The sequence below is a fragment of the Coregonus lavaretus genome, assembly GCF_964263955.1.
Source record: "Coregonus lavaretus genome assembly, chromosome: 5".
Classification (NCBI taxonomy): Eukaryota; Metazoa; Chordata; class Actinopteri; order Salmoniformes; family Salmonidae; genus Coregonus; species Coregonus lavaretus.
Window position 1 is genome coordinate 24,559,071 of NC_139992.1, and position 20,929 is coordinate 24,579,999.

The 20,929-nt window shown below is 46.8% G+C and overlaps 1 protein-coding gene across 1 annotated transcript in view; it reads left to right on the forward strand.

Annotated features, from left to right (window-relative positions):
* Positions 1 to 16,144: 16,144 nt before the first annotated feature.
* LOC311129413 (rho GTPase-activating protein 20-like) overlaps positions 16,145 to 20,929 on the forward strand; it is a gene marked incomplete at both ends in the record, with an annotated part of 76,514 nt that continues 71,729 nt past the window's right edge. Inside the window, one exon of the mRNA XM_084161696.1 lies at positions 16,145 to 16,243. Coding sequence (XP_084017822.1) covers positions 16,145 to 16,243 — 99 coding nt within the window. The remainder of the gene's footprint in view (positions 16,244 to 20,929) is intronic.

Below are 20,929 nucleotides of genomic sequence, written 5' to 3' on the forward strand. Positions count from 1 at the left end.
AGCTGTTGAGAAGTCTTTTGGACCTAGACTTGGCACTACGGTACCGCTTGCCGTGCGGTAGCAGAGAGAACAGTCTATGACTAGGGTGGCTGGAGTCTTTGACAATTTTGAGGGCCTTCCTCTGACACCGCCTGGTGTAGAGGTCCTGGATGGCAGGAAGCTTGGCCCCAGTGATGTACTGGGCCGTACGCACTATCCTCTGTAGTGCCTTGCGGTCGGAGGCCAAGCAGTTGCCATACCAGGCGGTGATGCAACCAGTCAGGATGCTCTCGATGGTGCAGCTGTAGAATCTTTTGAGGATCTGAGGACCCATGCCAAATCTTTTCAGTCTCCTGAGGGGGAATAGGCTTTGTCGTGCCCTCTTCACGACTGTCTTGGTGTGTTTGGACCATGATAGTTCGTTGGTGATGTGGACACCAAGGAACTTGAAGCTCTCAACCTGTTCCACTACAGCCCCGTCGATGAGAATGGGGGCGTACTCAGTCCTCTTTTTTTTCCTGTAGTCCACAATCATCTCCTTTGTCTTGGTCACGTTGAGGGAGAGGTTGTTGTCCTGGCACCACACGGCCAGGTCTCTGACCTCCTCCCTATAGGCTGTCTCATCGTTGTGGGTGATCAGGCCTACCACTGTTGTGTCGTTGGCAAACTTAATGATGGTGTTGGAGTCGTGCCTGGCCATGCAGTCGTGGGTGAACAGGGAGTACAGGAGGGGACTGAGCACGCACCCCTGAGGGGCCCCCGTGTTGAGGATCAGTGTGGCAGATGTGTTGTTACCTACCCTTACCATCTGGGGGCGGCCCGTCAGGAAGTCCAGGATCCAGTTGCAGAGGGAGGTGTTTAGTCCCAGGATCCTTAGCTTAGTGATGAGCTTTGAGGGCACTATGGTGTTGAATGCTGAGCTGTAGTCAATGAATAGCATTCTCACGTAGGTGTTCCTCTTGTCCAGGTGGGGAAGGGCAGTGTGGAGTGCAATAGAGATTGCATCATCTGTGGATCTGTTGGGGCGGTATGCAAATTGGAGTGGGTCTAGGGTTTCTGGGATAATGCTGTTGATGTGAGCCATGACCAGCCTTTCAAAGCACTTCATGGCTACAGACGTCAGTGCTACGGGTCGGTAGTCATTTAGGCAGGTTATCTTAGAGTCCTTGGGCACGGGGACTATGGTGGTCTGCTTGAAACATGTTGGTATTACAGACTCAGTCAGGGACATGTTGAAAATGTCAGTGAAGACACTTGCCAGTTGGTCAGCACATGCTCGGAGTACACGTCCTGGTAATCCGTCTGGCCCTGCGGCCTTGTGAATGTTGACCTGCTTAAAAGTCTTACTCACATTGGCTACGGAGAGCGTGATCACATAGTCATCCGGAACAGCTGGTGCTCTCATTCATGCTTCAGTGTTGCTTGCCTCGAAGCGAGCATAGAAGTGGTTTAGCTCGTCTGGTAGGCTTGTGTCACTGGGCAGCTCGCGGCTGTGCTTCCCTTTGTAGTCTGTAATAGTTTTCAAGCCCTGCCACATCCGACGAGCGTCAGAGCCAGTGTAGTACGATTCAATCTTAGTCCTGTATTGACTCTTTGCCTGTTTGATGGTTCGTCGGAGGGCATAGCGGGATTTCTTATAAGCGTCCGGGTTAGAGTCCCGCTCCTTGAAAGCAGCAGCTCTACCCTTTAGCTCAGTGCGGATGTTTCCTGTAATCCATGGCTTCTGGTTGGGGTATGTACGTATGGTCACTGTGGGGACGACATCATCGATGCACTTATTGATGAAGCCAGTGACTGATGTGGTGTACTCCTCAATGCTATCTGAAGAATCCCGGAACATGTTCCAGTCTGTGCTAGCAAAACAGTCCTGTAGCTTAGCATCTGCGTCATCTGACCACTTTTTTATTAACCGAGTCACTGGTGCTTCCTGCTTTAGTTTTTGCTTATAAGCAGGAATCAGGTGACACGAACTCTGATGCGGATGTGGTGTGAATCAATAGCAGGACACAGGAGCTCAGTTAATCCAGACTTTACTAGAAAATCCAAAAATCATAACACGGGTCAAACAACCCGGAGGCGAAACATACGCCACAGTGCGTAAAATACTCCCAAACCGAACTGCGCACGAACAATAGTGCGACGGTAAAACAAAGAGAGTCTAGCAAACAGCACTGCACCAAATGACAGGAAAACAATTACACACAACACATGACAAACAAATGGAACAATATATAGGGTACATAATCACACTAACAGGGAACAGGTGCACAACAACTAGACAAAACCAAACGAACATTGAAAACATCCAACGGTGGCAGCTAGTACTCCGGAGACGACGACCGCCGAAGCCTGCCCGAGCAAGGAGGAGGAGCAGCCTCGGCCGAAACCATGACAGTACCCCCCCTTGACGCGCGGCTCCAGCCGTACGCCGACCCCGGCCTCGGGGACGACCAGGAGGACGCGGAGCAGGGCGCGCGGGGTGCCCCCGGTGGAACTCCGACAGGAGAGACGGGTCTAGGATGTCCTTCCGCGGCACCCAACACCGTTCCTCCGGGCCGTACCGCTCCCACTCCACTAGATATTGGAGACCCCCCATCCGACGTCTCGAGTCCAAGATGGACCGAACGGTGTACGCCGGAGCCCCCTCGATGTCCAGTGGGGGCGGAGGAGTCTCTTCTATCTCACCTTCCTGGAGTGGACCAGCTACCACCGGCCTGAGAAGAGACACATGGAACGAGGGGTTAATATTCTTATAATCAATAGGCAGTTGTAACTTATAACACACCTCGTTCAATCTTCTCAGGACTTTAAAAGGCCCCACAAACCGCCGACCCAGCTTCCGGCAGGGCAGGCGGAGGGGCAGGTTTCTGGTCGAGAGCCAGACTCGATCTCCAGGTGCGTACACCGGCCCCTCACTGCGGTGGAGATCGGCACTCGCCTTGTGTCGACGGATGGCCCGCTGCAAATGGACGTGTGCAGCGTTCCACGTCTCCTCTGAGCGCCTCACCCACTCATCCACCGCAGGGGCCTCGATCTGGCTCTGCTGCCATGGTGCCAGAACCGGCTGGTATCCTAATACACATTGGAAGGGGGTTAGGTTGGTGGAGGAGTGGCGGAGAGAGTTTTGGGCCATCTCCGCCCAGGGAATATACCTAGCCCACTCCTCCGGCCGGTCCTGGCAATACGACCTCAGAAACCTACCCACATCCTGGTTAACTCGTTCAACCTGCCCATTGCTCTCCGGGTGGTACCCCGAGGTAAGGCTCACCGAGACCCCCAAACGCTCCATGAACGCTCTCCAGACTCGGGAGGTAAACTGGGGGCCTCGATCAGACACTATATCCTCGGGTACCCCGTAATGCCGGAAGACGTGGGTAAATAGTGCCTCAGCGGTCTGTAGGGCAGTAGGAAGACCCGACATAGGGAGGAGGCGACAGGCCTTAGAGAACCGGTCCACAACGACCAGGATGGTGGTATTCCCCTGAGAAGGGGGAAGGTCTGTCACAAAATCCACCGAGAGGTGGGACCAGGGTCGTTGTGGAACGGGCAGGGGTTGTAACTTACCCCTGGGCAAATGTCTGGGTGCCTTACACTGGGCGCACACCGAGCAGGAGGAGACATAAACCCTCACATCCCTGGCTAACGTTGGCCACCAGTACTTAGTACTAAGACAATGCACTGTCCGGCCAATACCTGGATGTCCAGAGGAGTGTGACGTGTGAGCCCAGTAAATGAGTCGATCCCGAACCTCGAGCGGAACGTACTTCCGACCCACAGGACACTGTGGAGGGCTAGAGTCAGCACGCAACGCCCGCTCGATTTCAGCATCGACCTCCCACACAACCTGTGCCACTAGACAAGACGCCGGTAGTATGGGGGTAGGCTCAACGGACCTCTCCTCTGTGTCATACTGCCGGGACAGAGCGTCTGCCTTCCTGTTCTGGGACCCAGGGATGTACGTGATTTTAAATACGAACCTGGCTAGAAACATGCTCCAACGAGCCTGGCGAGGGTTCAGTCTCCTAGCTGCCCGGATGTACTCCAGGTTCCGATGGTCAGTCAAAATGAGGAAAGGGTGTTGAGCCCCCTCAAGCCAATGCCTCCACACCTTAAGGGCCTGTACCACAGCTAACAGCTCTCTGTTCCCCACGTCATAATTTCGCTCCGCCGGGCTGAGCTTCTTAGAGTAAAAAGCACAGGGGCGGAGTTTAGGTGGCGTGCCAGACCGTTGAGAGAGAACGGCCCCTATACCGGCCTCAGACGCGTCCACCTCAACCTGAAAGGGTAAGGCGGGATCCGGATGCGCCAGCACCGGAGCCGAAGTAAACAGGTCCTTCAGTCTCCCAAAAGCCCTGTCCGCCTCAGCTGACCACTGCAGGCGCACCGGACCCCCTTTCAGCAGAGACGTTATGGGAGCTGCCACCTGTCCAAAACCCCGGATAAACCTCCGGTAGTAATTCGCAAAGCTCAAGAACTGCTGCACCTCTTTAACAGTGGTTGGGGTTTGCCAATTACGCACGGCTGACACACGGTCCACCTCCATCTTCACCCCTGACGCGGACAACCGATAACCCAAAAAGGAGACCGACTCCTGGAAAAACAGAAATTTTTCTGCCTTGACATACAGGTCGTGCTCCAACAGCCTCCTCAATACACGACGCACCAGGGCTACATGCTCGGCTCGGGTAGATGAGTACACTAGAATGTCATCAATGTACACGACCACCCCTTGCCCCTGCATATCTCGGAAGATCTCATCCACGAAGGATTGGAAGACTGAAGGAGCATTCAACAACCCGTATGGCATGACGAGATATTCGTAATGACCCGAAGTGGTACTAAATGCTGTTTTCCATTCGTCGCCCTCCCTAATGCGCACCAAATTATATGCGCTCCTGAGATCCAGTTTTGTGAAAAACCGCGCTCCGTGCAATGACTCCGTCATGGTCGCAATCAGAGGGAGTGGATAACTGTATTTCACAGTAATCTGATTGATACCACGGTAATCAATGCACGGGCGCAACCCTCCATCTTTTTTCTTCACAAAAAAGAAGCTTGAGGACGCAGGGGAAGTGGAGGGCCGTATGTATCCCTGTCTCAAAGATTCGGCTATGTAAGTCTCCATAGCCTTTCTCTCCTCTTGAGACAAAGGATACACGTGGCTCCGTGGGAGCGCTGCTCCTGCCTGGAGGTCTATCGCACAATCCCCCTGTCTATGAGGAGGCAACCGCGTCGCCCTCGCCTTACTGAACACCAGTGCCAAATCCCCATATTCAGGTGGAATGTGCAATGCGGGCACTTGGTTTGGACTTTCCACCGAGGTCGCCCCCACGGAAACACCCAGACATCACCCCTCACACTGAGCAGACCACTCCTTAAGAGCTCTCTGTTGCCACGAAATGGCAGGGTTATGGGTACTTAACCAGGGAATTCCCAGCACCACCGGGTACGCTGCGGAGTCGATCAGATATAGCTGAATATTCTCCTCATGACCCCCCTGCGCACACATCCTAAGTGGCGCTGTGACTTCCCTAATCAACCCCGACCCCAACGGGCGGCTATCTAACGCATGAACGGGAAAAGGATCGTCGACAGGCAGGAGGGGAATCCCTAACTCCAAACAAAACTTCCGGTCAACAAAATTCCCAGCTGCGCCTGAATCTACTAGCGCCTTATGCTGGGAATGAGGTGCAACCTGTGGGAAACTAACAGGTTTACAAAAGTGCACAACAGAGAGCTCTGGGTAAGTGGGGCGTCTACTCACCTGGGAGGTCTCCCCAGTGTGTGGCCTGTCGTCCCCTCCTCCTGGAGACCCTCCCCAGCACCTGGCCACAGTGTGCCCTCTACGGCCGCAGTTGGTGCAGGGGACAGCCCCCCTCGGGCTCCTTCTCCTCCTTTCTCTAGCGCCAGCACCCCCGAGCTCCATGGGACTCGGCTCGAAGGTGCTGGAGGATGGAATGGACGGCCCCCACTTGGACCGTCCACAGGTGGCCAGCAGGGTGTCCAGACGGATGGACATGTCGACCAACTGGTCGAAGGTGAAATTGGTGTCCCTGCAGGCCAACTCACGTTGAACGTCCTCCCGTAGGCTACATCGAAAATGATCGATGAGGGCCCGTTCATTCCACCCTGCATCTGCCGCTAGAGTCCGGAACTCCAGTGCGAACGCCTGTGCGCTCCTCTTCCCCTGTCGGAGGTAGAACAGACGCTCCCCCGCCGCTTTGCCCTCTGGTGGATGGTCGAACACGGCCTTGAAGCGACGGGAGAACTCTGCGTAGGAGATGGTGGTGGCGTCTATCCTCCTCCACTCGGCGTTGGCCCATTCCAATGCCTTGCCCGTGAGACAGGAGATGAGGGCGGAAACGCTCTCGTGTCCCGAGGGCACCGGGTGTACAGTGGCTAGGTAGAGCTCCACCTGCAGGAGGAACCCCTGACACCCGGCAGCTGTACCGTCATACGCCCTCGGGAGTGAGAGCCGAATCCCACTGGGTTCCGGGCCTGGGACGGGCGGACCGACCGATGGTGGTGGTAAGGTAGGTGGAGTTGTGGGTACCCCTCTGGACTCCAAACGGTGCAGGGTGTTGATGACGTCCTGCAGAGCAGTCCCCAGTTGTCGGATCTGGTCATCCTGGCCGCGGACATGCTCCTCAAGCGACCCAGGTGCTGCTGCTCCTGCTGATTCCATATTGTGGTGTGTAATTCTGTCACGAACTCTGATGCGGATGTGGTGCGAATCAATAGCAGGACACAGGAGCTCAGTTAATCCAGACTTTACTAGAAAATCCAAAAATCATAACACGGGTCAAACAACCCGGAGGCGAAACATACGCCACAGTGCGTAAAATACTCCCAAACCGAACTGCGCACGAACAATAGTGCAACGGTAAAACAAAGAGAGTCTAGCAAACAGCACTGCACCAAACGACAGGAAAACAATTACACACAACACATGACAAACAAATGGAACAATATATAGGGTACATAATCACACTAACAGGGAACAGCAACAACAACTAGACAAAACCAAACGAACATCGAAAACATCCAACGGTGGCAGCTAGTACTCCGGAGACGACGACCGCCGAAGCCTGCCCGAGCAAGGAGGAGGAGCAGCCTCGGACGAAACCGTGACATCAGGAGGATAGAGTTATGGTCAGATTTGCCAAATGGAGGGTGAGGGAGAGCTTTGTATGCGTCTCTGTGTGTGGAGTAAAGGTGGTCTAGAGTTTTTTTTCCTCTGGTTGCACATTTAACATGCACCTGTACACAGCCCATCTGTAATTAGCCCACCCAACTATCTCATCCCCATATTGTTATTTATTTTGCTCATTTGCACCCCAGTATGTTGCATATGCATATTTTGCACCCCAGTGTGTACAGGTGCAAATAGAGATACTGGAGCGGAGCGCATACTACGAGTGGGTGTTGCTATGGTGACCAATGAGCTAAGATAAGGCCTAGCAGTGATTTATAGATGACCTGTAGCCAGTGGGTTTTGCGACTAATATGTAGTGAGGGCCAGCCAACAAGAGCGTACAGGTCACAATGGTGGGTAGTATATGGGGCTTCGGTGACTAAACGGATGGCACTATGATAGACTACATCCAATTTGCTGAGTAGAGTGTTGGAGGCTATTTTGTAAATGACATTGCCGAAGTAAAGGATCGGTAGGATAGTCAGTTTTACGAGGGCATTTTTCGCAGCATGAGTGAAGGAGGCTTTGTTGCGAAATAGGAAGCCGATTCTAGATTTAACTTTGGATTGGAGATGCTTAATGTGAGTCTGGAAGGAGAGTTTACGGTCTAACCAGACACCTAGGTATTTGTAGTTGTCCACATATTCTAAGTCAGACCCGCCGAGAGTAGTGATTCTAGTCGGGCGGGCGTGTGCAAGCAGTGTTCGATTGAAGAGCATGCATTCAGTTTTACTAGCGTTTAAGAGCAGTTGGAGGCTACAGAAGGAGTGCTGTATGGCATTGAAGCTTGTTTGGAGAATTTAACCCTGTGGCAGCCCCATAGAGACTGCCAGAGGTCCAGACAACAGGCCCTCCAATTTGACACATTGAACTCTATCTGAGAAGTAGTTGGTGAACCAGGCGAGGCAGTCATTTGAGAAACCAAGGCTATTTAGTCTGCCAATAAGAATGTGGTGATTGACGGAGTCGAAAGCCTTGGCCAGGTCGATGAAGATGGCTGCACAGTACTGTCTTTTATCGATCGTGGTTATAATATGCACCTCAGCGTGGCTGAGGTGCACCCATGACCAGCTCGTAAACCAGATTGCATGGCGGAGAAGGTACGGTGGGATTCGAAATGGTTGGTGATCTGTTTGTTAACTTGGCTTTCAAATACTTTCGAAAGGCAGGGCAGGATGGATATAGGTCTGTAACAGTTTGGATCTAGAGTGTCACCCCCTTTGAAGAGGGGGATGACCGCGGCAGCTTTCCAATCTCTGGGGATCTCAGACGATAGGAAAGAGAGGTTGAACAGGCTGGTAATAGGGGTTGCGACAATTTCGGCGGCTAATTTTAGAAAGAAAGAGTCCAGATTGTCTAGCCCAGCTGATTTTCAGCGGAGGGTGCTGAGCTGGTGGCCGGGGTAGGGGTAGCCAGGTGGAAAGCATGGCCAGCCGTAGCAAAATGCTTGTTGAAATTTTCGATTATTGTAGATTTAGCGGTAGTGACAGTGTTTCCTAGCCTCAGTGCAGTGGGCAGCTGGGAGGAGGTGCTTTTATTCTCCATGGACTTTACAGTGTCCCAAAACTTTTTGGAGTTAGTGCTACAGGATGCACATTTCTGTTTGAAAAAGCTAGCCTTTGCTTTCCTAACTGATTGTGTATATTGGTTCCTGACTTCCCTGAAAAGTTGTATATCGCGGGGGCTGTTCGATGCTAATGCAGTACGCCACAGGATGTTTTTGTGCTGGTCAAGGGCAGTCAAGTCTGGGGTGAACCAGGGGCTATATCTGTTCTTAGTTCTGGATTTTTTGAATGGGGCATGCTTATTTAAGATGGAGAGGAAAGCACTTTTAAAGAACAACCAGGCATCCTCTACTGACAGAATGAGGTCAATATCCACCCAGGATACCCGGGCCAGGTCAATTAGAAAGGCCTGCTAAGTGAAGTGTTTGACAGTGATGAGGGGTGGTCGTTTGACCGCGGACCCATTACGGACACAGGCAATGAGGCAGTGATCGCTGAGATCCTGGTTGAAGACAGTGGAGGTGTATTTAGAGGGTAAATTAGTCAGGATGATATCTATGAGGGTGCCCATGTTAACGGATTTAGGGTTGTACCTGGTAGGTTCCTTGATAATTTGTATGAGATTGAGGGCATCTAGTTTAGTTTGTAGGTCGGCCAGGGTGTTAAGCATATCCCAGTTTAGGTCACCAAGCAATACGACCTCTGAGGATAGATTGGGGGCAATCAATTCACATATGGTGTCCAGGGCACAGCTGGGGGCTGAGGGGAGTCTGTAGCAAGCGGCAACAGTGAGAGACTTATTTCTGGAAAGGTGGATTTTTAGAAGTAGAAGCTCAACCTGTTTGGGCACAGACCTGGATAGTATGATAGAGCTCTGCAGGCTATCTCTACAGTAGATTGCAACTCCGCCCCCTTTGGCAGTTCTATCTAGACGGAAAATGTTGTAGTTGGGAATGGACATTTCTGAATCTGTGGTGGCCTTCCTAAGCCAGGATTCAGACACTGCTAGAACATCAGGGTTGGCGGAATGTGCTAAAGCAGTGAATAACTCAAACTTAGGGAGGAGGCTTCTGATGTTAACATGCAAGAAACCAAGGCTTTTGCGGTTACAGAAGTCAACAAATGATAGCGCCTGGGGAGTAGGAGTGATACTGGGGGCTACAGGGCCTGGGTTAACCTCTACATCACCAGAGGAACAGAGGAGGAGTAGAATAAGGATACGGCTAAAGGCTTTAAGAACTGGTCTTCTAGTGCGTTAGGTACAGAGAATAAAAGGGGTAGATTTCCGGGCATTGTAGAATAGATTCAGGGCATTATGTACAGACAAGGATATGGAAGGATATGAGTACAGTGGAGGTAAACCTAAGTGTTGTGGAAAGATGAAAGAGATAGCATCACTGGAGGCACCGATTGAGCCGGTCTCTGCGTGTGTGTGGGATGGGAAAAAGGAGCTGTCTGAGGCAGGTTGAGCGGGACTGGGGGCTCTACAGTGAAATTGTATAATAAGAACTAACCGAAACAGCAATAGGCAAGGCATATTGACATGGGAAAGAGGCATAAAGCAATCACAGGTGTTATTCGAGAGAGCTAAGACAACAACTGGTAAGGCGACGAAAGTTTGAGCTGAGGCTAAACAGATAAACAGGATGGGGTATCGTATAAAGGAACAGTCCAGCAGGCATCAGCTGTGTAGCTGAGTGATCATAAGGTCCAGTGAACAGCAATAAGTAAGTCCAAGAGCAGTTCAGTGGCTTCTACACCACAGGCGAGCAGGAGGCACTGTTGTTGATTGCGTGTGCTAGCGGGCTGGGGCTAGCAGATGGATCTTCGTGGTCGTCGCAACGGGAAGCCTGTTGAAACCACATCAGACGATTACGTCGGCAGACCAGTCGTGATGGATCAGCAGGGCTCCGTGTCAACACTAGGAGGTCCCTTCCGGTTGACAGAGAGGTAGATAGCCGGGAGATGGGCCTGGCTCGAGGCTAGCTCAAGGCTAACTGGGGCTAGCTTCGGACAGTGGTGATAAGCCAACAACAGCCATTCGGTTGCAGCTAGCTAGTTGCGATGATCCGGTGTTAAGGTCCAGTGATTCAGTGATTCCGGCAGAAAATCCGATATGCCCTGGCTTGATAGCGCGATGTGCAGACTGTGCAGACTGGCCAATAATTGTCCAGGCTAGAGCTGGCTGGTAGGTAGTGCAGGCCACGGACAATGGTGAAGACCGCTAACTGTGGATAATAGCAAGTAGCTAGTTAGCTGGCTAGCTGGCTAGTTTCAACCAGAGGTTCTGGATAAAAAGTTACAAGAAATAATAGAATCCGTTCCACATTGGGTGAGGCGGGTTGCAGGAAAGTATATTTAGTTAAAGGATGGAAAGTGAGATTGAGAAATATATACGAAAAAGACAAAAAAAACAAAAGAACAGGCTATTTACATGAGGACACTACAGAAAACACGACCGCACTGCTACACCATCTTGGACATAAAAGTATTTCTGAGTTGATGACAGCCTGTAGTCTCTGTCCAAGTGTGTGTGTGTGTGTGTGTGTGTGTGTGTGTGTGTGATTACATTGGAAAGGGTTGGTTCTGGGATGTAAGATGGAAAAACTTCAACACTGTAATTCTGCTTTTATTTCTGTCCCTACACAGTAAATGGGCAAGGCTAGCTGTGCACTCTCATTAAAACACACAACACACACACACACCATGCCTTTTAATACCATCCAAACCACGCCTTCCCTCTCCTCTCGCTGGTTAACAAACCCACAACGGAACAGAATCCCGTAAAATTACAACTCTTCAGAACCGCTTCTTCAGCATTGAACGTGATTATTTCTGCTCCTGTCCTGTACACAGTGCCACAGCTTAGATATACTGTATCCACTTAGATATACTGTATCCATATTATTTTAATTTTTTATTAACCAAAGATTTATGGATATGTTCAGCCAACCACTCAGCCTAATGACCACCTCACCAAACCTTCCACCGTCTGTCCTCTGGGTGAAGTCAGTGGTGACCTTTGTCTAATGATCCTGACCCCTGCTGGAATGCAGGGCTTGACCCTTGACCCTTCAACCCTGAGAGGATGATAAGCGGTCCCTGGCGCTGATGGCAGCTCACACACACATAGTGCTCAAACTTTAGCGCTGACATACAAAGCCATCACCAGTGATAAGCCAGCCTGCCATAGATAAATTCTCTCCTCCACTATCCTCCCTCCTCTAAATGGTCAAGATTAGCCTGCCTTTGTTGGCTACTTGTCTGGACCATCCTAACAGAGAGCAAGTGCAGTCATGCATACCTGGCTGGATGAAAACCTCTGTGGTCACTGCTGTCAGTGACATGCCAGGACAGATAGGGCTACGGCTTTGTTGGTGTTTGGTGTAGCAATAGTAATTTAGAGGGCATTTCCTAACCCCCACAGTTTTGCGCACACATAGTTGTGGGGACATACAATTCAGTCCCATTCAAAAACCTATTTTCTCTAACCCGTACCCTTACCCTAACCCTAACCTTAACCCAAAAATCTAACCTTAACCCTAATCCTAATACTAACCCTAGCTCCTAACCCTAACCCTATCTCCTAAACCCAATTCTAACACTAACACTAATTCTAACCTTAACCCTAAACCCCTTGGAAGTAGCATTTTACCTTGTGGGGACCAACAAAATGTCCCCAGTTGGTCAAATTTCTCTTGGTTTACTATTCTTGTGGGGACTTCTGGTCCCCACAAGTATAGTTAAACACGTCCATACACACACACACACGGATACTCTCTACCAACGAGCACAGTCAGTAATTAGAATAGCCAGCTCTCTAGGTAGTGTAGTTAATCAGATTAGCTGGGGGAGGCGCGGAATGTGTGTCCCCACAGGAGAGCAGATGTGACAGGCAGTCAGGCTATGACCGTCTGACTCTCCCTGTCCCTGTGTCTCTGACTGACTGTCTGTCCCTCTGTGTCTCTGTCTATGACTGTCAGCCAGACTGCCTGCATCCCCCCATCTGTCTCGCTGTAATTCTGCCTGTCTGTCTCCTGTATATATATCTGTCTATAAGAGGCTAACCCATGGTAAACCTACAGACCCTTTCTCCCAGAGTAATGTTTTTGACCAACAGACTCACAAACCCACAGTCTGTCTTGTTTTGTTTGTCTCTGTATGTATATCTGCCTCCACTATGGTCACTTCAATCACAAACCTTGTCTTTCCCTCAGTCTCCATTCTCCTTCTCAATCTCCCATGACTAACTCTTATCCTGGCTTCTCAGCCACAATGTTTAGAGAACCATTAAGAGGCAGAGAGAGACGTAGAGACTGTGGCAGGGTGATGTTGAAATGTCTGCCTTTCATTTTCTTCCCGGAGTTTGTCACTGGGGATTCAGACTAGGAATGATTGAGGGGAAAATGTCTCTATTTTTGGGACTGAGACAGGGATTCAGAGCTTTCCAAAGTGGAGGGTTCCCATTCCCAAAGTGGATGCTGTCTGTCTGTCGGGTCCCAGCGTCTGCCCTCTGCCCAAACCCTAAACCACAACCTCTAAACCTTTCATCATCTCCTGTCTGTCAGCCAGGCCAACCTTTCCTCTCCTTTCCTCTCCTTTCTCCCCTCTCTGAAAAGTGTGTGTGTGTGTGTGTATGTCATCAGGTCAAGTGTCAACGTTACGACCCAATTCTGTAACATCAACCTACTTGATAGTAAGGGGGTGGGTGTCGAGGGAAGTATTTGATAAGATAAATTGACATTTTTATGTGGCAGGTATTTAAGAAACATGCTATCTTGTTTTAATCATTGCTTATAAACGATAAGATGAGATAAGATAGTATGCCAGCAGTTGGTTTATATAGAACGAATGTCAGGCTTGGAAAAAATACCAGGTCAATAGTCATTTTCCCTCACTGAAATAGATAATTGTTCAACTTAATACCTTCCTCAGGTTTGGTTTCCAAACACTCGCCAGACCTTGTCGGAGAATGGCCTTTGTCGCTCTTCAAAGCAAATGTCAGATGACATTCAGGAAGACACATATTGATTCTTGTTTCTAGGGAGAATCCCTGATGCAATTAAACTCCCTTTCCCCTTGACCTGACACTGACTGAGGGAGGCACAGACCATGTGGGTTTACATGAGGTGTATATCACACTGTTGCTGTGCCAACTAGGGAACTAGACTAGACACTATGATAAATAGTCAGCCGCAACACTTGCAAATGTAGTATCATCAAAAAAGGCTTTATTTTGGGGCGATATATATCAAAGCCTAGTAGTCATAGGCTATTCTGCCCTTATGCTATTCTGTGTCTCAAGTGAATAGCCTATACCAGCGCCATAGGCCTACTGCTTCATTTGTCTTTCAAAACAACTGTCACGAGTGAGTGGAATATATGCGGAAACCAAAACATGGTCAGCCACTGGCGACTCAAACCACATTTCTGACACACCCAAACTTGTGTAGTTTTGGTTTATCCATTGAGATATGCTATTCATGGGAAGTCTTGATAAACAGTAAATTCACCCATAAACAAGGACACGAAAGTGTAGTCTGGAAACAAGAACAAAAATTATTTGGCCACTCTCTTGTGACAAGAAATTGATCATTTACGCAACGAATGAATGTGGTATTTTTGTGAATCTGTCTGTCAAGGTGGGTTGCCAGGGAAAGTACATCCGCTCACCTGACATCCACATGAGCACAATTGCAGACCAGCAGACTGCGATGATCAAAGCGACTGAGTGTGTGCTATCACTGGTCTGACAGTGCATTTCCACATAACAAGGTGGGAGCAATGAAACAACGGAGCCCCATTCATTTTCAATGGAGGGAAGTGAAGTGGGCGGGGGGACCGTTGGGCGATGCGAGCATGGGCGAGGGAGTGGATCATGGCTAGAAGGGATCTAGATTTTGTCAAATTAACATCAGATTTGACTTTTAGTAGCAGGTTAGGAGAATTTACGCAGCAGGTTAGGATAATTAATGTAGCAGGTTAGGAGAATTAGGACATGTTAAACTATGAGTGGTTGTTTTGGGCCCTGTACAGGGTCCGGTGAGTTTTGGGGGGTACCACCCCCACCAAAAAACAAATACATCAGAAAATAGAAAGTGACATATCATTTGAAAGCTACATGCCTTGTCTTTTTGGAAATCGAACTCAAATCTTACTGCTGGCAATGTCATTGAAAGCCCTGATTGCTAAGATCCTTTTAAGATGTCAGGCTTGAAAATCCGTTTGGCACAGTGACTCAAAACCCAAACCAGATGCAACTGGTTTCAAGTGGCCAAGAGACGTCATCTGATATCCTACTGCTATCTAGTGGATGAACTGGGAATCAGACAGAGGATATATTTACGTCAATGGATACATAGAGACTTCAGCTATCTCCTCATATGTATATCATTCCTGTAAGATGAAAAATGAAGGTATGGCACGTGGGAATTTGGAATATGCGTATGTTTATAGCACCACCATCGGGTAAAAGATCAGAAAAAAACAATAAAACAGTTTTTTGGGGGTCTGCTGCATCTCGGGCTCTGTAGTAGTCACATTGTTTCTGAAACCTTTATCAGTACTAACAGTACTAAGCATGTGTTTGTAGGACTTATATCTTTGAAACCGAAATGTACTTTATAAGGGTAGTATACAATATTATATGTCGTTTAGAAAATGCCACCAGAGCGGGTCAGAGTTGAACAGGTTATGGTTAGGAAAAGGGTTAGGGTTAGCTAAAATGCATTTTTGTCAAAAGAAATATGTTAATTTGACAAAAGCTGGATTAGTTTAGTATTGTTTTACAGGTATGTCTTAATTGAGCAGTTATAAATGTAATGTATCAACTCATTGTAGGCCTAAGACTATATTTTTCCTCTTCCACATAGTTTTTCATAGAAAAATGAGGCATGTATACAGGTTGTTTGAAGGCAAACAGACCAACTCTATTGGGTGTGCATACAGTGAGTGGGGTGGACTGTGTCAAGTATATACAGTAGAAAAATCATGCTTCATAAATTATTTTACATTAGTCATGTTATTCTTGGCATGCAGAGCGCATTCCTTCACCTGGTCTGCAAACGGTTTGCATGTGATTCCTGAGCTAGAACAGTTACCTCTCTATTAGTGCACGTTTTCAGGTTTAGGCACCCAGCAGGCGCTAGGACCGCTCTCAATTCTGACATGGGTTTGAGCCGAAACGACTATACTGCTTCAGACCGAACTTTGACAGGGAATAGAGATGATTATTTATCAGTGCGTTCTGTGAGCTTTCAGTGATGAACTCAGTCCAGGTTTATTTAACGTGTTTTGTCTCGTTTTTATCCATTATATTGCCGTGAATTATGGATTTTTCACCGGTTTACTTCTTTATTCGTTTGGTCCTGTCGCTGGATAATTTTGGATGCAATGGGAATAGGAATACGTACGCTGTGGTCTGAAGCAGCAGCAGACTCCGTGTGGATCTACTGTAGTAGCCTTGATGGAAACCATGTCGCCACAGCAGGGAACTATCGGACAGAGTAGGTCTGTCTCTTTGACAGGGGGCAGCAAGCTCTGCGCGCTGCCAGACAGCAAAAAGGTAAAGTGGATTTTGGATTGTAGGGCATGGATGGTACTGAATTACTGATCTTATTTAGGGTTTGTCACTGGGTTTGCCACTTGCTCAACTCTATATGATCTAATGCCAGGTAGCATGCCATGCATGTATGCTCTAATAGGCAATTGTTGCCACAGTATATGCTAAATGGGATTTGATATGATCATTAAGCTTCCAGCCTAATCTGGGTTGTGTGCATTATTCACAGATGCTATTGAGAGTTACTGGTCATGTTTTGAGGGTATGTTGTCATCTATGATTCCATCTGGTTCAATCTGGGTCTTCTCTTTGTGTCACTTGGTTTCAGGGATGGATTCCTGCGCTTTAACTTTAAATATTATTTCATAAGGTTACATATTAGTGTTTATTTTTGATTTATTTCATAATTATATTATCGTTTATAATGCGTTATAAGAAAATGATAACTCATTTTTGTAGGCTAATGCAGGCTAATTAAAAATGGATTAGTTATTCAATTTGTGTAAATTACGCATGCATAAAATTACGCATGCCACCCACTGCAAATTTCGGCAAACAATTAGGTAATCAATAGACCTAGATAAAAATAAAGAGAGCATATTCTGAAAAAATGTTTCACATTCCATTTCATCTATATTTAATTTTTCATCTGTGACAGCTGTGAGTCAGTCTCCTCAAAGTTTGATGAGCTACAGATTGGTTATAGTTTACAGACAGTAGACCTATTCGACTTAAAATGTTTAAAATATGGAAGCAAATGAACAATGCATCACTGTAGTCAAAAATCTGCTCTAGATCACAAGTCAATTGGGAATGATAGTCACCAGAGAGACAAGAGTGGCGCTGTGTTTGAGGGGCTCTGTGTGCACTGGGAGCAGAGAGTCAATAGATTTACCTGCTGTCTGGCCTATCGCCCTCTCAGCATAATCCCATGTAGTATTAGTTGAGTTAATGTTAATTCACAGAATTCATGGTATAAATATGATTGCTTTAGACTTGCAAATAGCTTCAGTTTCAGTGCAAATATCACAATGTTGCCTTCAACACAGCTACTCTTCACCACTAGAAGTATATTTTTTGCCTTCAAACATAACACATAATATGTATTTGTAGTATACGGTACCTTCAGAAAGTATTCCTACCCCTTGACTGATTACACATTTTGTTGTGTTACAGCCTGAATTCAAAATTGATTAAATTGATATTTTTTCTCACCCATCCACACACAATACCCCATAATTAAAAAGTGAAAACATGTTTTTAGAAATGTTTGCAACATTATTGAGAATGAAATACAGAAATATCTCATTTACATAAGTATTCACACCCCTGAGTCAATACTTTGTAGAAGCACCTTTGGCAGCGATTACAGCGGTGATTCTTTCTGGGTAAGTCTCTAAAAGCTTTCCACACCTGGATTTTGAATCATTTGCCCATTATTATTTTATAATTTCTTCAAGCTCTTTCAAATTGGTTGTTGATCATTGCTAGACAACAATTTTCAGGTCTTGCCATCAATTTTCAGGTAGATTTAAATCAAAACTGTAACTCGGCCACTCAAACATTCACTGTCTACTTTGTAAGCAATTCCAGTGTAGATTTGGCCTTGTGTTTTAGGTTATTGTCCTGCTGAAAGGTGAATTCATATCCCAGTATGTGGTGGAAAGCAAAATGAACCAGGTTTTCCTCTAGGATTTTGCCTGTGCTTAGCTCCATTCTGTTTATTTTTTAACCTGAAAATCTCCTCAGTACTTAACGATTACAAACATACCCATAACATGATGCAGACACCACTATGCTTGAAAATATGGAGAGTGGTAGTCAGTAATGTGTTGTATTGGATTTGCCCCAAACATAACACTTTGTAATCAGGAAAAAACGTTTTTTGCAGTATTACTTTAGTGCCTTGTTGCAAACAGGATGCATGTTTTGCAATATTTTTTATTCTGTACAGTATTGTGGAGTAACTACGACTCTGTGTGTTGATACACCATCCAAAATATAATTAATAACTTCACCATGCTTAAAGGGATATTCAAAGCCTTTTTTTCTTCTTCTTTTTTACCCATCTACCAATAGGAGGCATTCTTTGCGAGGCATTGGAAAACCTCCCTGGTCTTTGTGGTTGACTTTGTGTTTGAAATTCACTGTTCGACTGAGGGAATTTACAGATAATTGTATGTGTGGGGTACAGAGATGAGGTAGTCAAATCACATTTTTACTCCTTACCTTATTTAGGCTTGCCATAACAAAGGGGTTGAATACTTATTCACTCAAGACATTTCTGCTTGTCATTTTTAATTAATTTGTAAAAATTTCAAAAACATAATTCCATTTTGACATTATGGGGTATAGGTAGGCCAGTGACAAAAACATCTACATTTAATCAATTTTAAATTCAGCCTGTAACAACAAAATGTGGAAAAAGTCAAGGGGTCTGAATACTTTCTGAAGGCACTGTAGTATGCAATTATTGTGTTGTTGATTATTGCTGATAATAATCAATTCTGAGCCCACAATAATTAATTTTTGAAATATATACAGTGAGGGAAAAAAGTATTTGATCCCCTGCTGATTTTGTATGTTTGCCCACTGACAAAGAAATGATCAGTCTATAATTTTAATGGTAGGTTTATTTGAACAGTGAGAGACAGAATAACAACAAAAAAATCCAGAAAAACGCATGTCAAAAATGTTATAAATTGATTTGCATTTTAATGAGAGAAATAAGTATTTGATCCCCTCTCAATCAGAAAGATTTCTGGCTCCCAGGTGTCTTTTATACAGGTAATGAGCTGAGATTAGGAGCACACTCTTAAAGGGAGTGCTCCTTATTCTCAGTTTGTTACCTGTATAAAAGACACCTGTCCACAGAAGCAATCAATCTATCAGATTCCAAACTCTCCACCATGGCCAAGACCAAAGAGCTCTTCAAGGATGTCAGGGACAAGATTGTAGACCTACACAAGGCTGGAATGGGCTACAAGACCATCGCCAAGCAGCTTGGTGAGAAGGTGACAACAGTTGGTGCGATTATTCGCAAATGGAAGACACACAAAATAACTGTCAATCTCCATCGGCCTGGGGCTCCATGCAAGATCTCACCTTGTGGAGTTGCAATGATCATGAGAACGGTGAGGAATCAGCCCAGAACTACATGGGAGGATCTTGTCAATGATCTCAAGGCAGCTGGGATCATAGTCACCAAGAAAACAATTGGTAACACACTACGCCATGAAGGACTGAAATCCTGCAGCGCCCGCAAGGTCCCCCTGCTCAAGAAAGCACATATACAGGCCCGTCTGAAGTTTGCCAATGAACATCTGAATGATTCAGAGGAGAACAGGGTGAAAGTGTTGTGGTCAGATGAGACCAAAATGGAGCTCTTTGGCATCAACTCAACTCGCCGTGTTTGGAGGAGGAGGAATGCTGCCTATGACCCCAAGAACACCATCCCCACCGTCAAACATGGAGGTGGAAACATTATGCTTTGGGGGTGTTTTCTGCTAAGGGGACAGGACAACTTCACCGCATCAAAGGGACGATGGACGGGGCCATGTACCGTCAAATCTTGGGTGAGAACCTTCCCTCAGCCAGGGCATTGAAAATGGGTCGTGGATGGGTATTCCAGCATGACAATGACCCAAAACACACGGCCAAGGCCACAAAGGAGTGGCTCAAGAAGAAGCACATTAAGGTCCTGGAGTGGCCTAGCCAGTCTCCAGACCTTAATCCCATAGAAAAGCTGTGGAGGGAGCTGAAGGTTCGAGTTGCCAAACGTCAGCCTCGAAACCTTAATGACTTGGAGAAGATCTGCAAAGAGGAGTGGGACAAAATCCCTCCTGAGATGTGTGCAAACCTGGTGGCCAACTACAAGAAACGTCTGACCTCTGTGATTGCCAACAAGGGTTTTGCCGCCAAGTACTAAGTCATGTTTTGCAGAGGGGTCAAATACTTATTTCCCTCATTAAAATGCAAATTAATTCATAACATTTTTGACATGCGTTTTTTGTTGTTGATTTTTTTGTTGTTATTCTGTCTCTCACTGTTCAAATAAACCTACCATTAAAATTATAGACTGATCATGTCTTTGTCAGTGGGCAAACGTACAAAATCAGCAGGGGATCAAATACTTTTTTCCCTCACTGTAACTGCACTCTGAAGGTATGAGGTCAGTGGAAAGCTTGGCTTTACAGTAGTTTAGCTTTAGTGGAAGGAAGCATGTCATTGAGTTAATTGGTAGTGGCAGGGCCGTTACTGCATTAAATAATTTATATATATACATATATATATATATATTTATTTATTTATATATATATACAGTGGGGGAAAAAAGTATTTAGTCAGCCACCAATTGTGCAAGTTCTCCCAGTTAAAAAGATGAGAGAGGCCTGTAATTTTCATCATAGGTACACGTCAACTATGACAGACAAATTGAGGAAAAAAAATCCAGAAAATCACATTGTAGGATTTTTAATGAATTTATTTGCAAATTATGGTGGAAAATAAGTATTTGGTCACCTACAAACAAGCAAGATTTCTGGCTCTCACAGACCTGTAACTTCTTCTTTAAGAGGCTCCTCTGTCCTCCACATGTTACCTGTATTAATGGCACCTGTTTGAACTTGTTATCAGTATAAAAGACACCTGTCCACAACCTCAAACAGTCACACTCCAAACTCCACTATG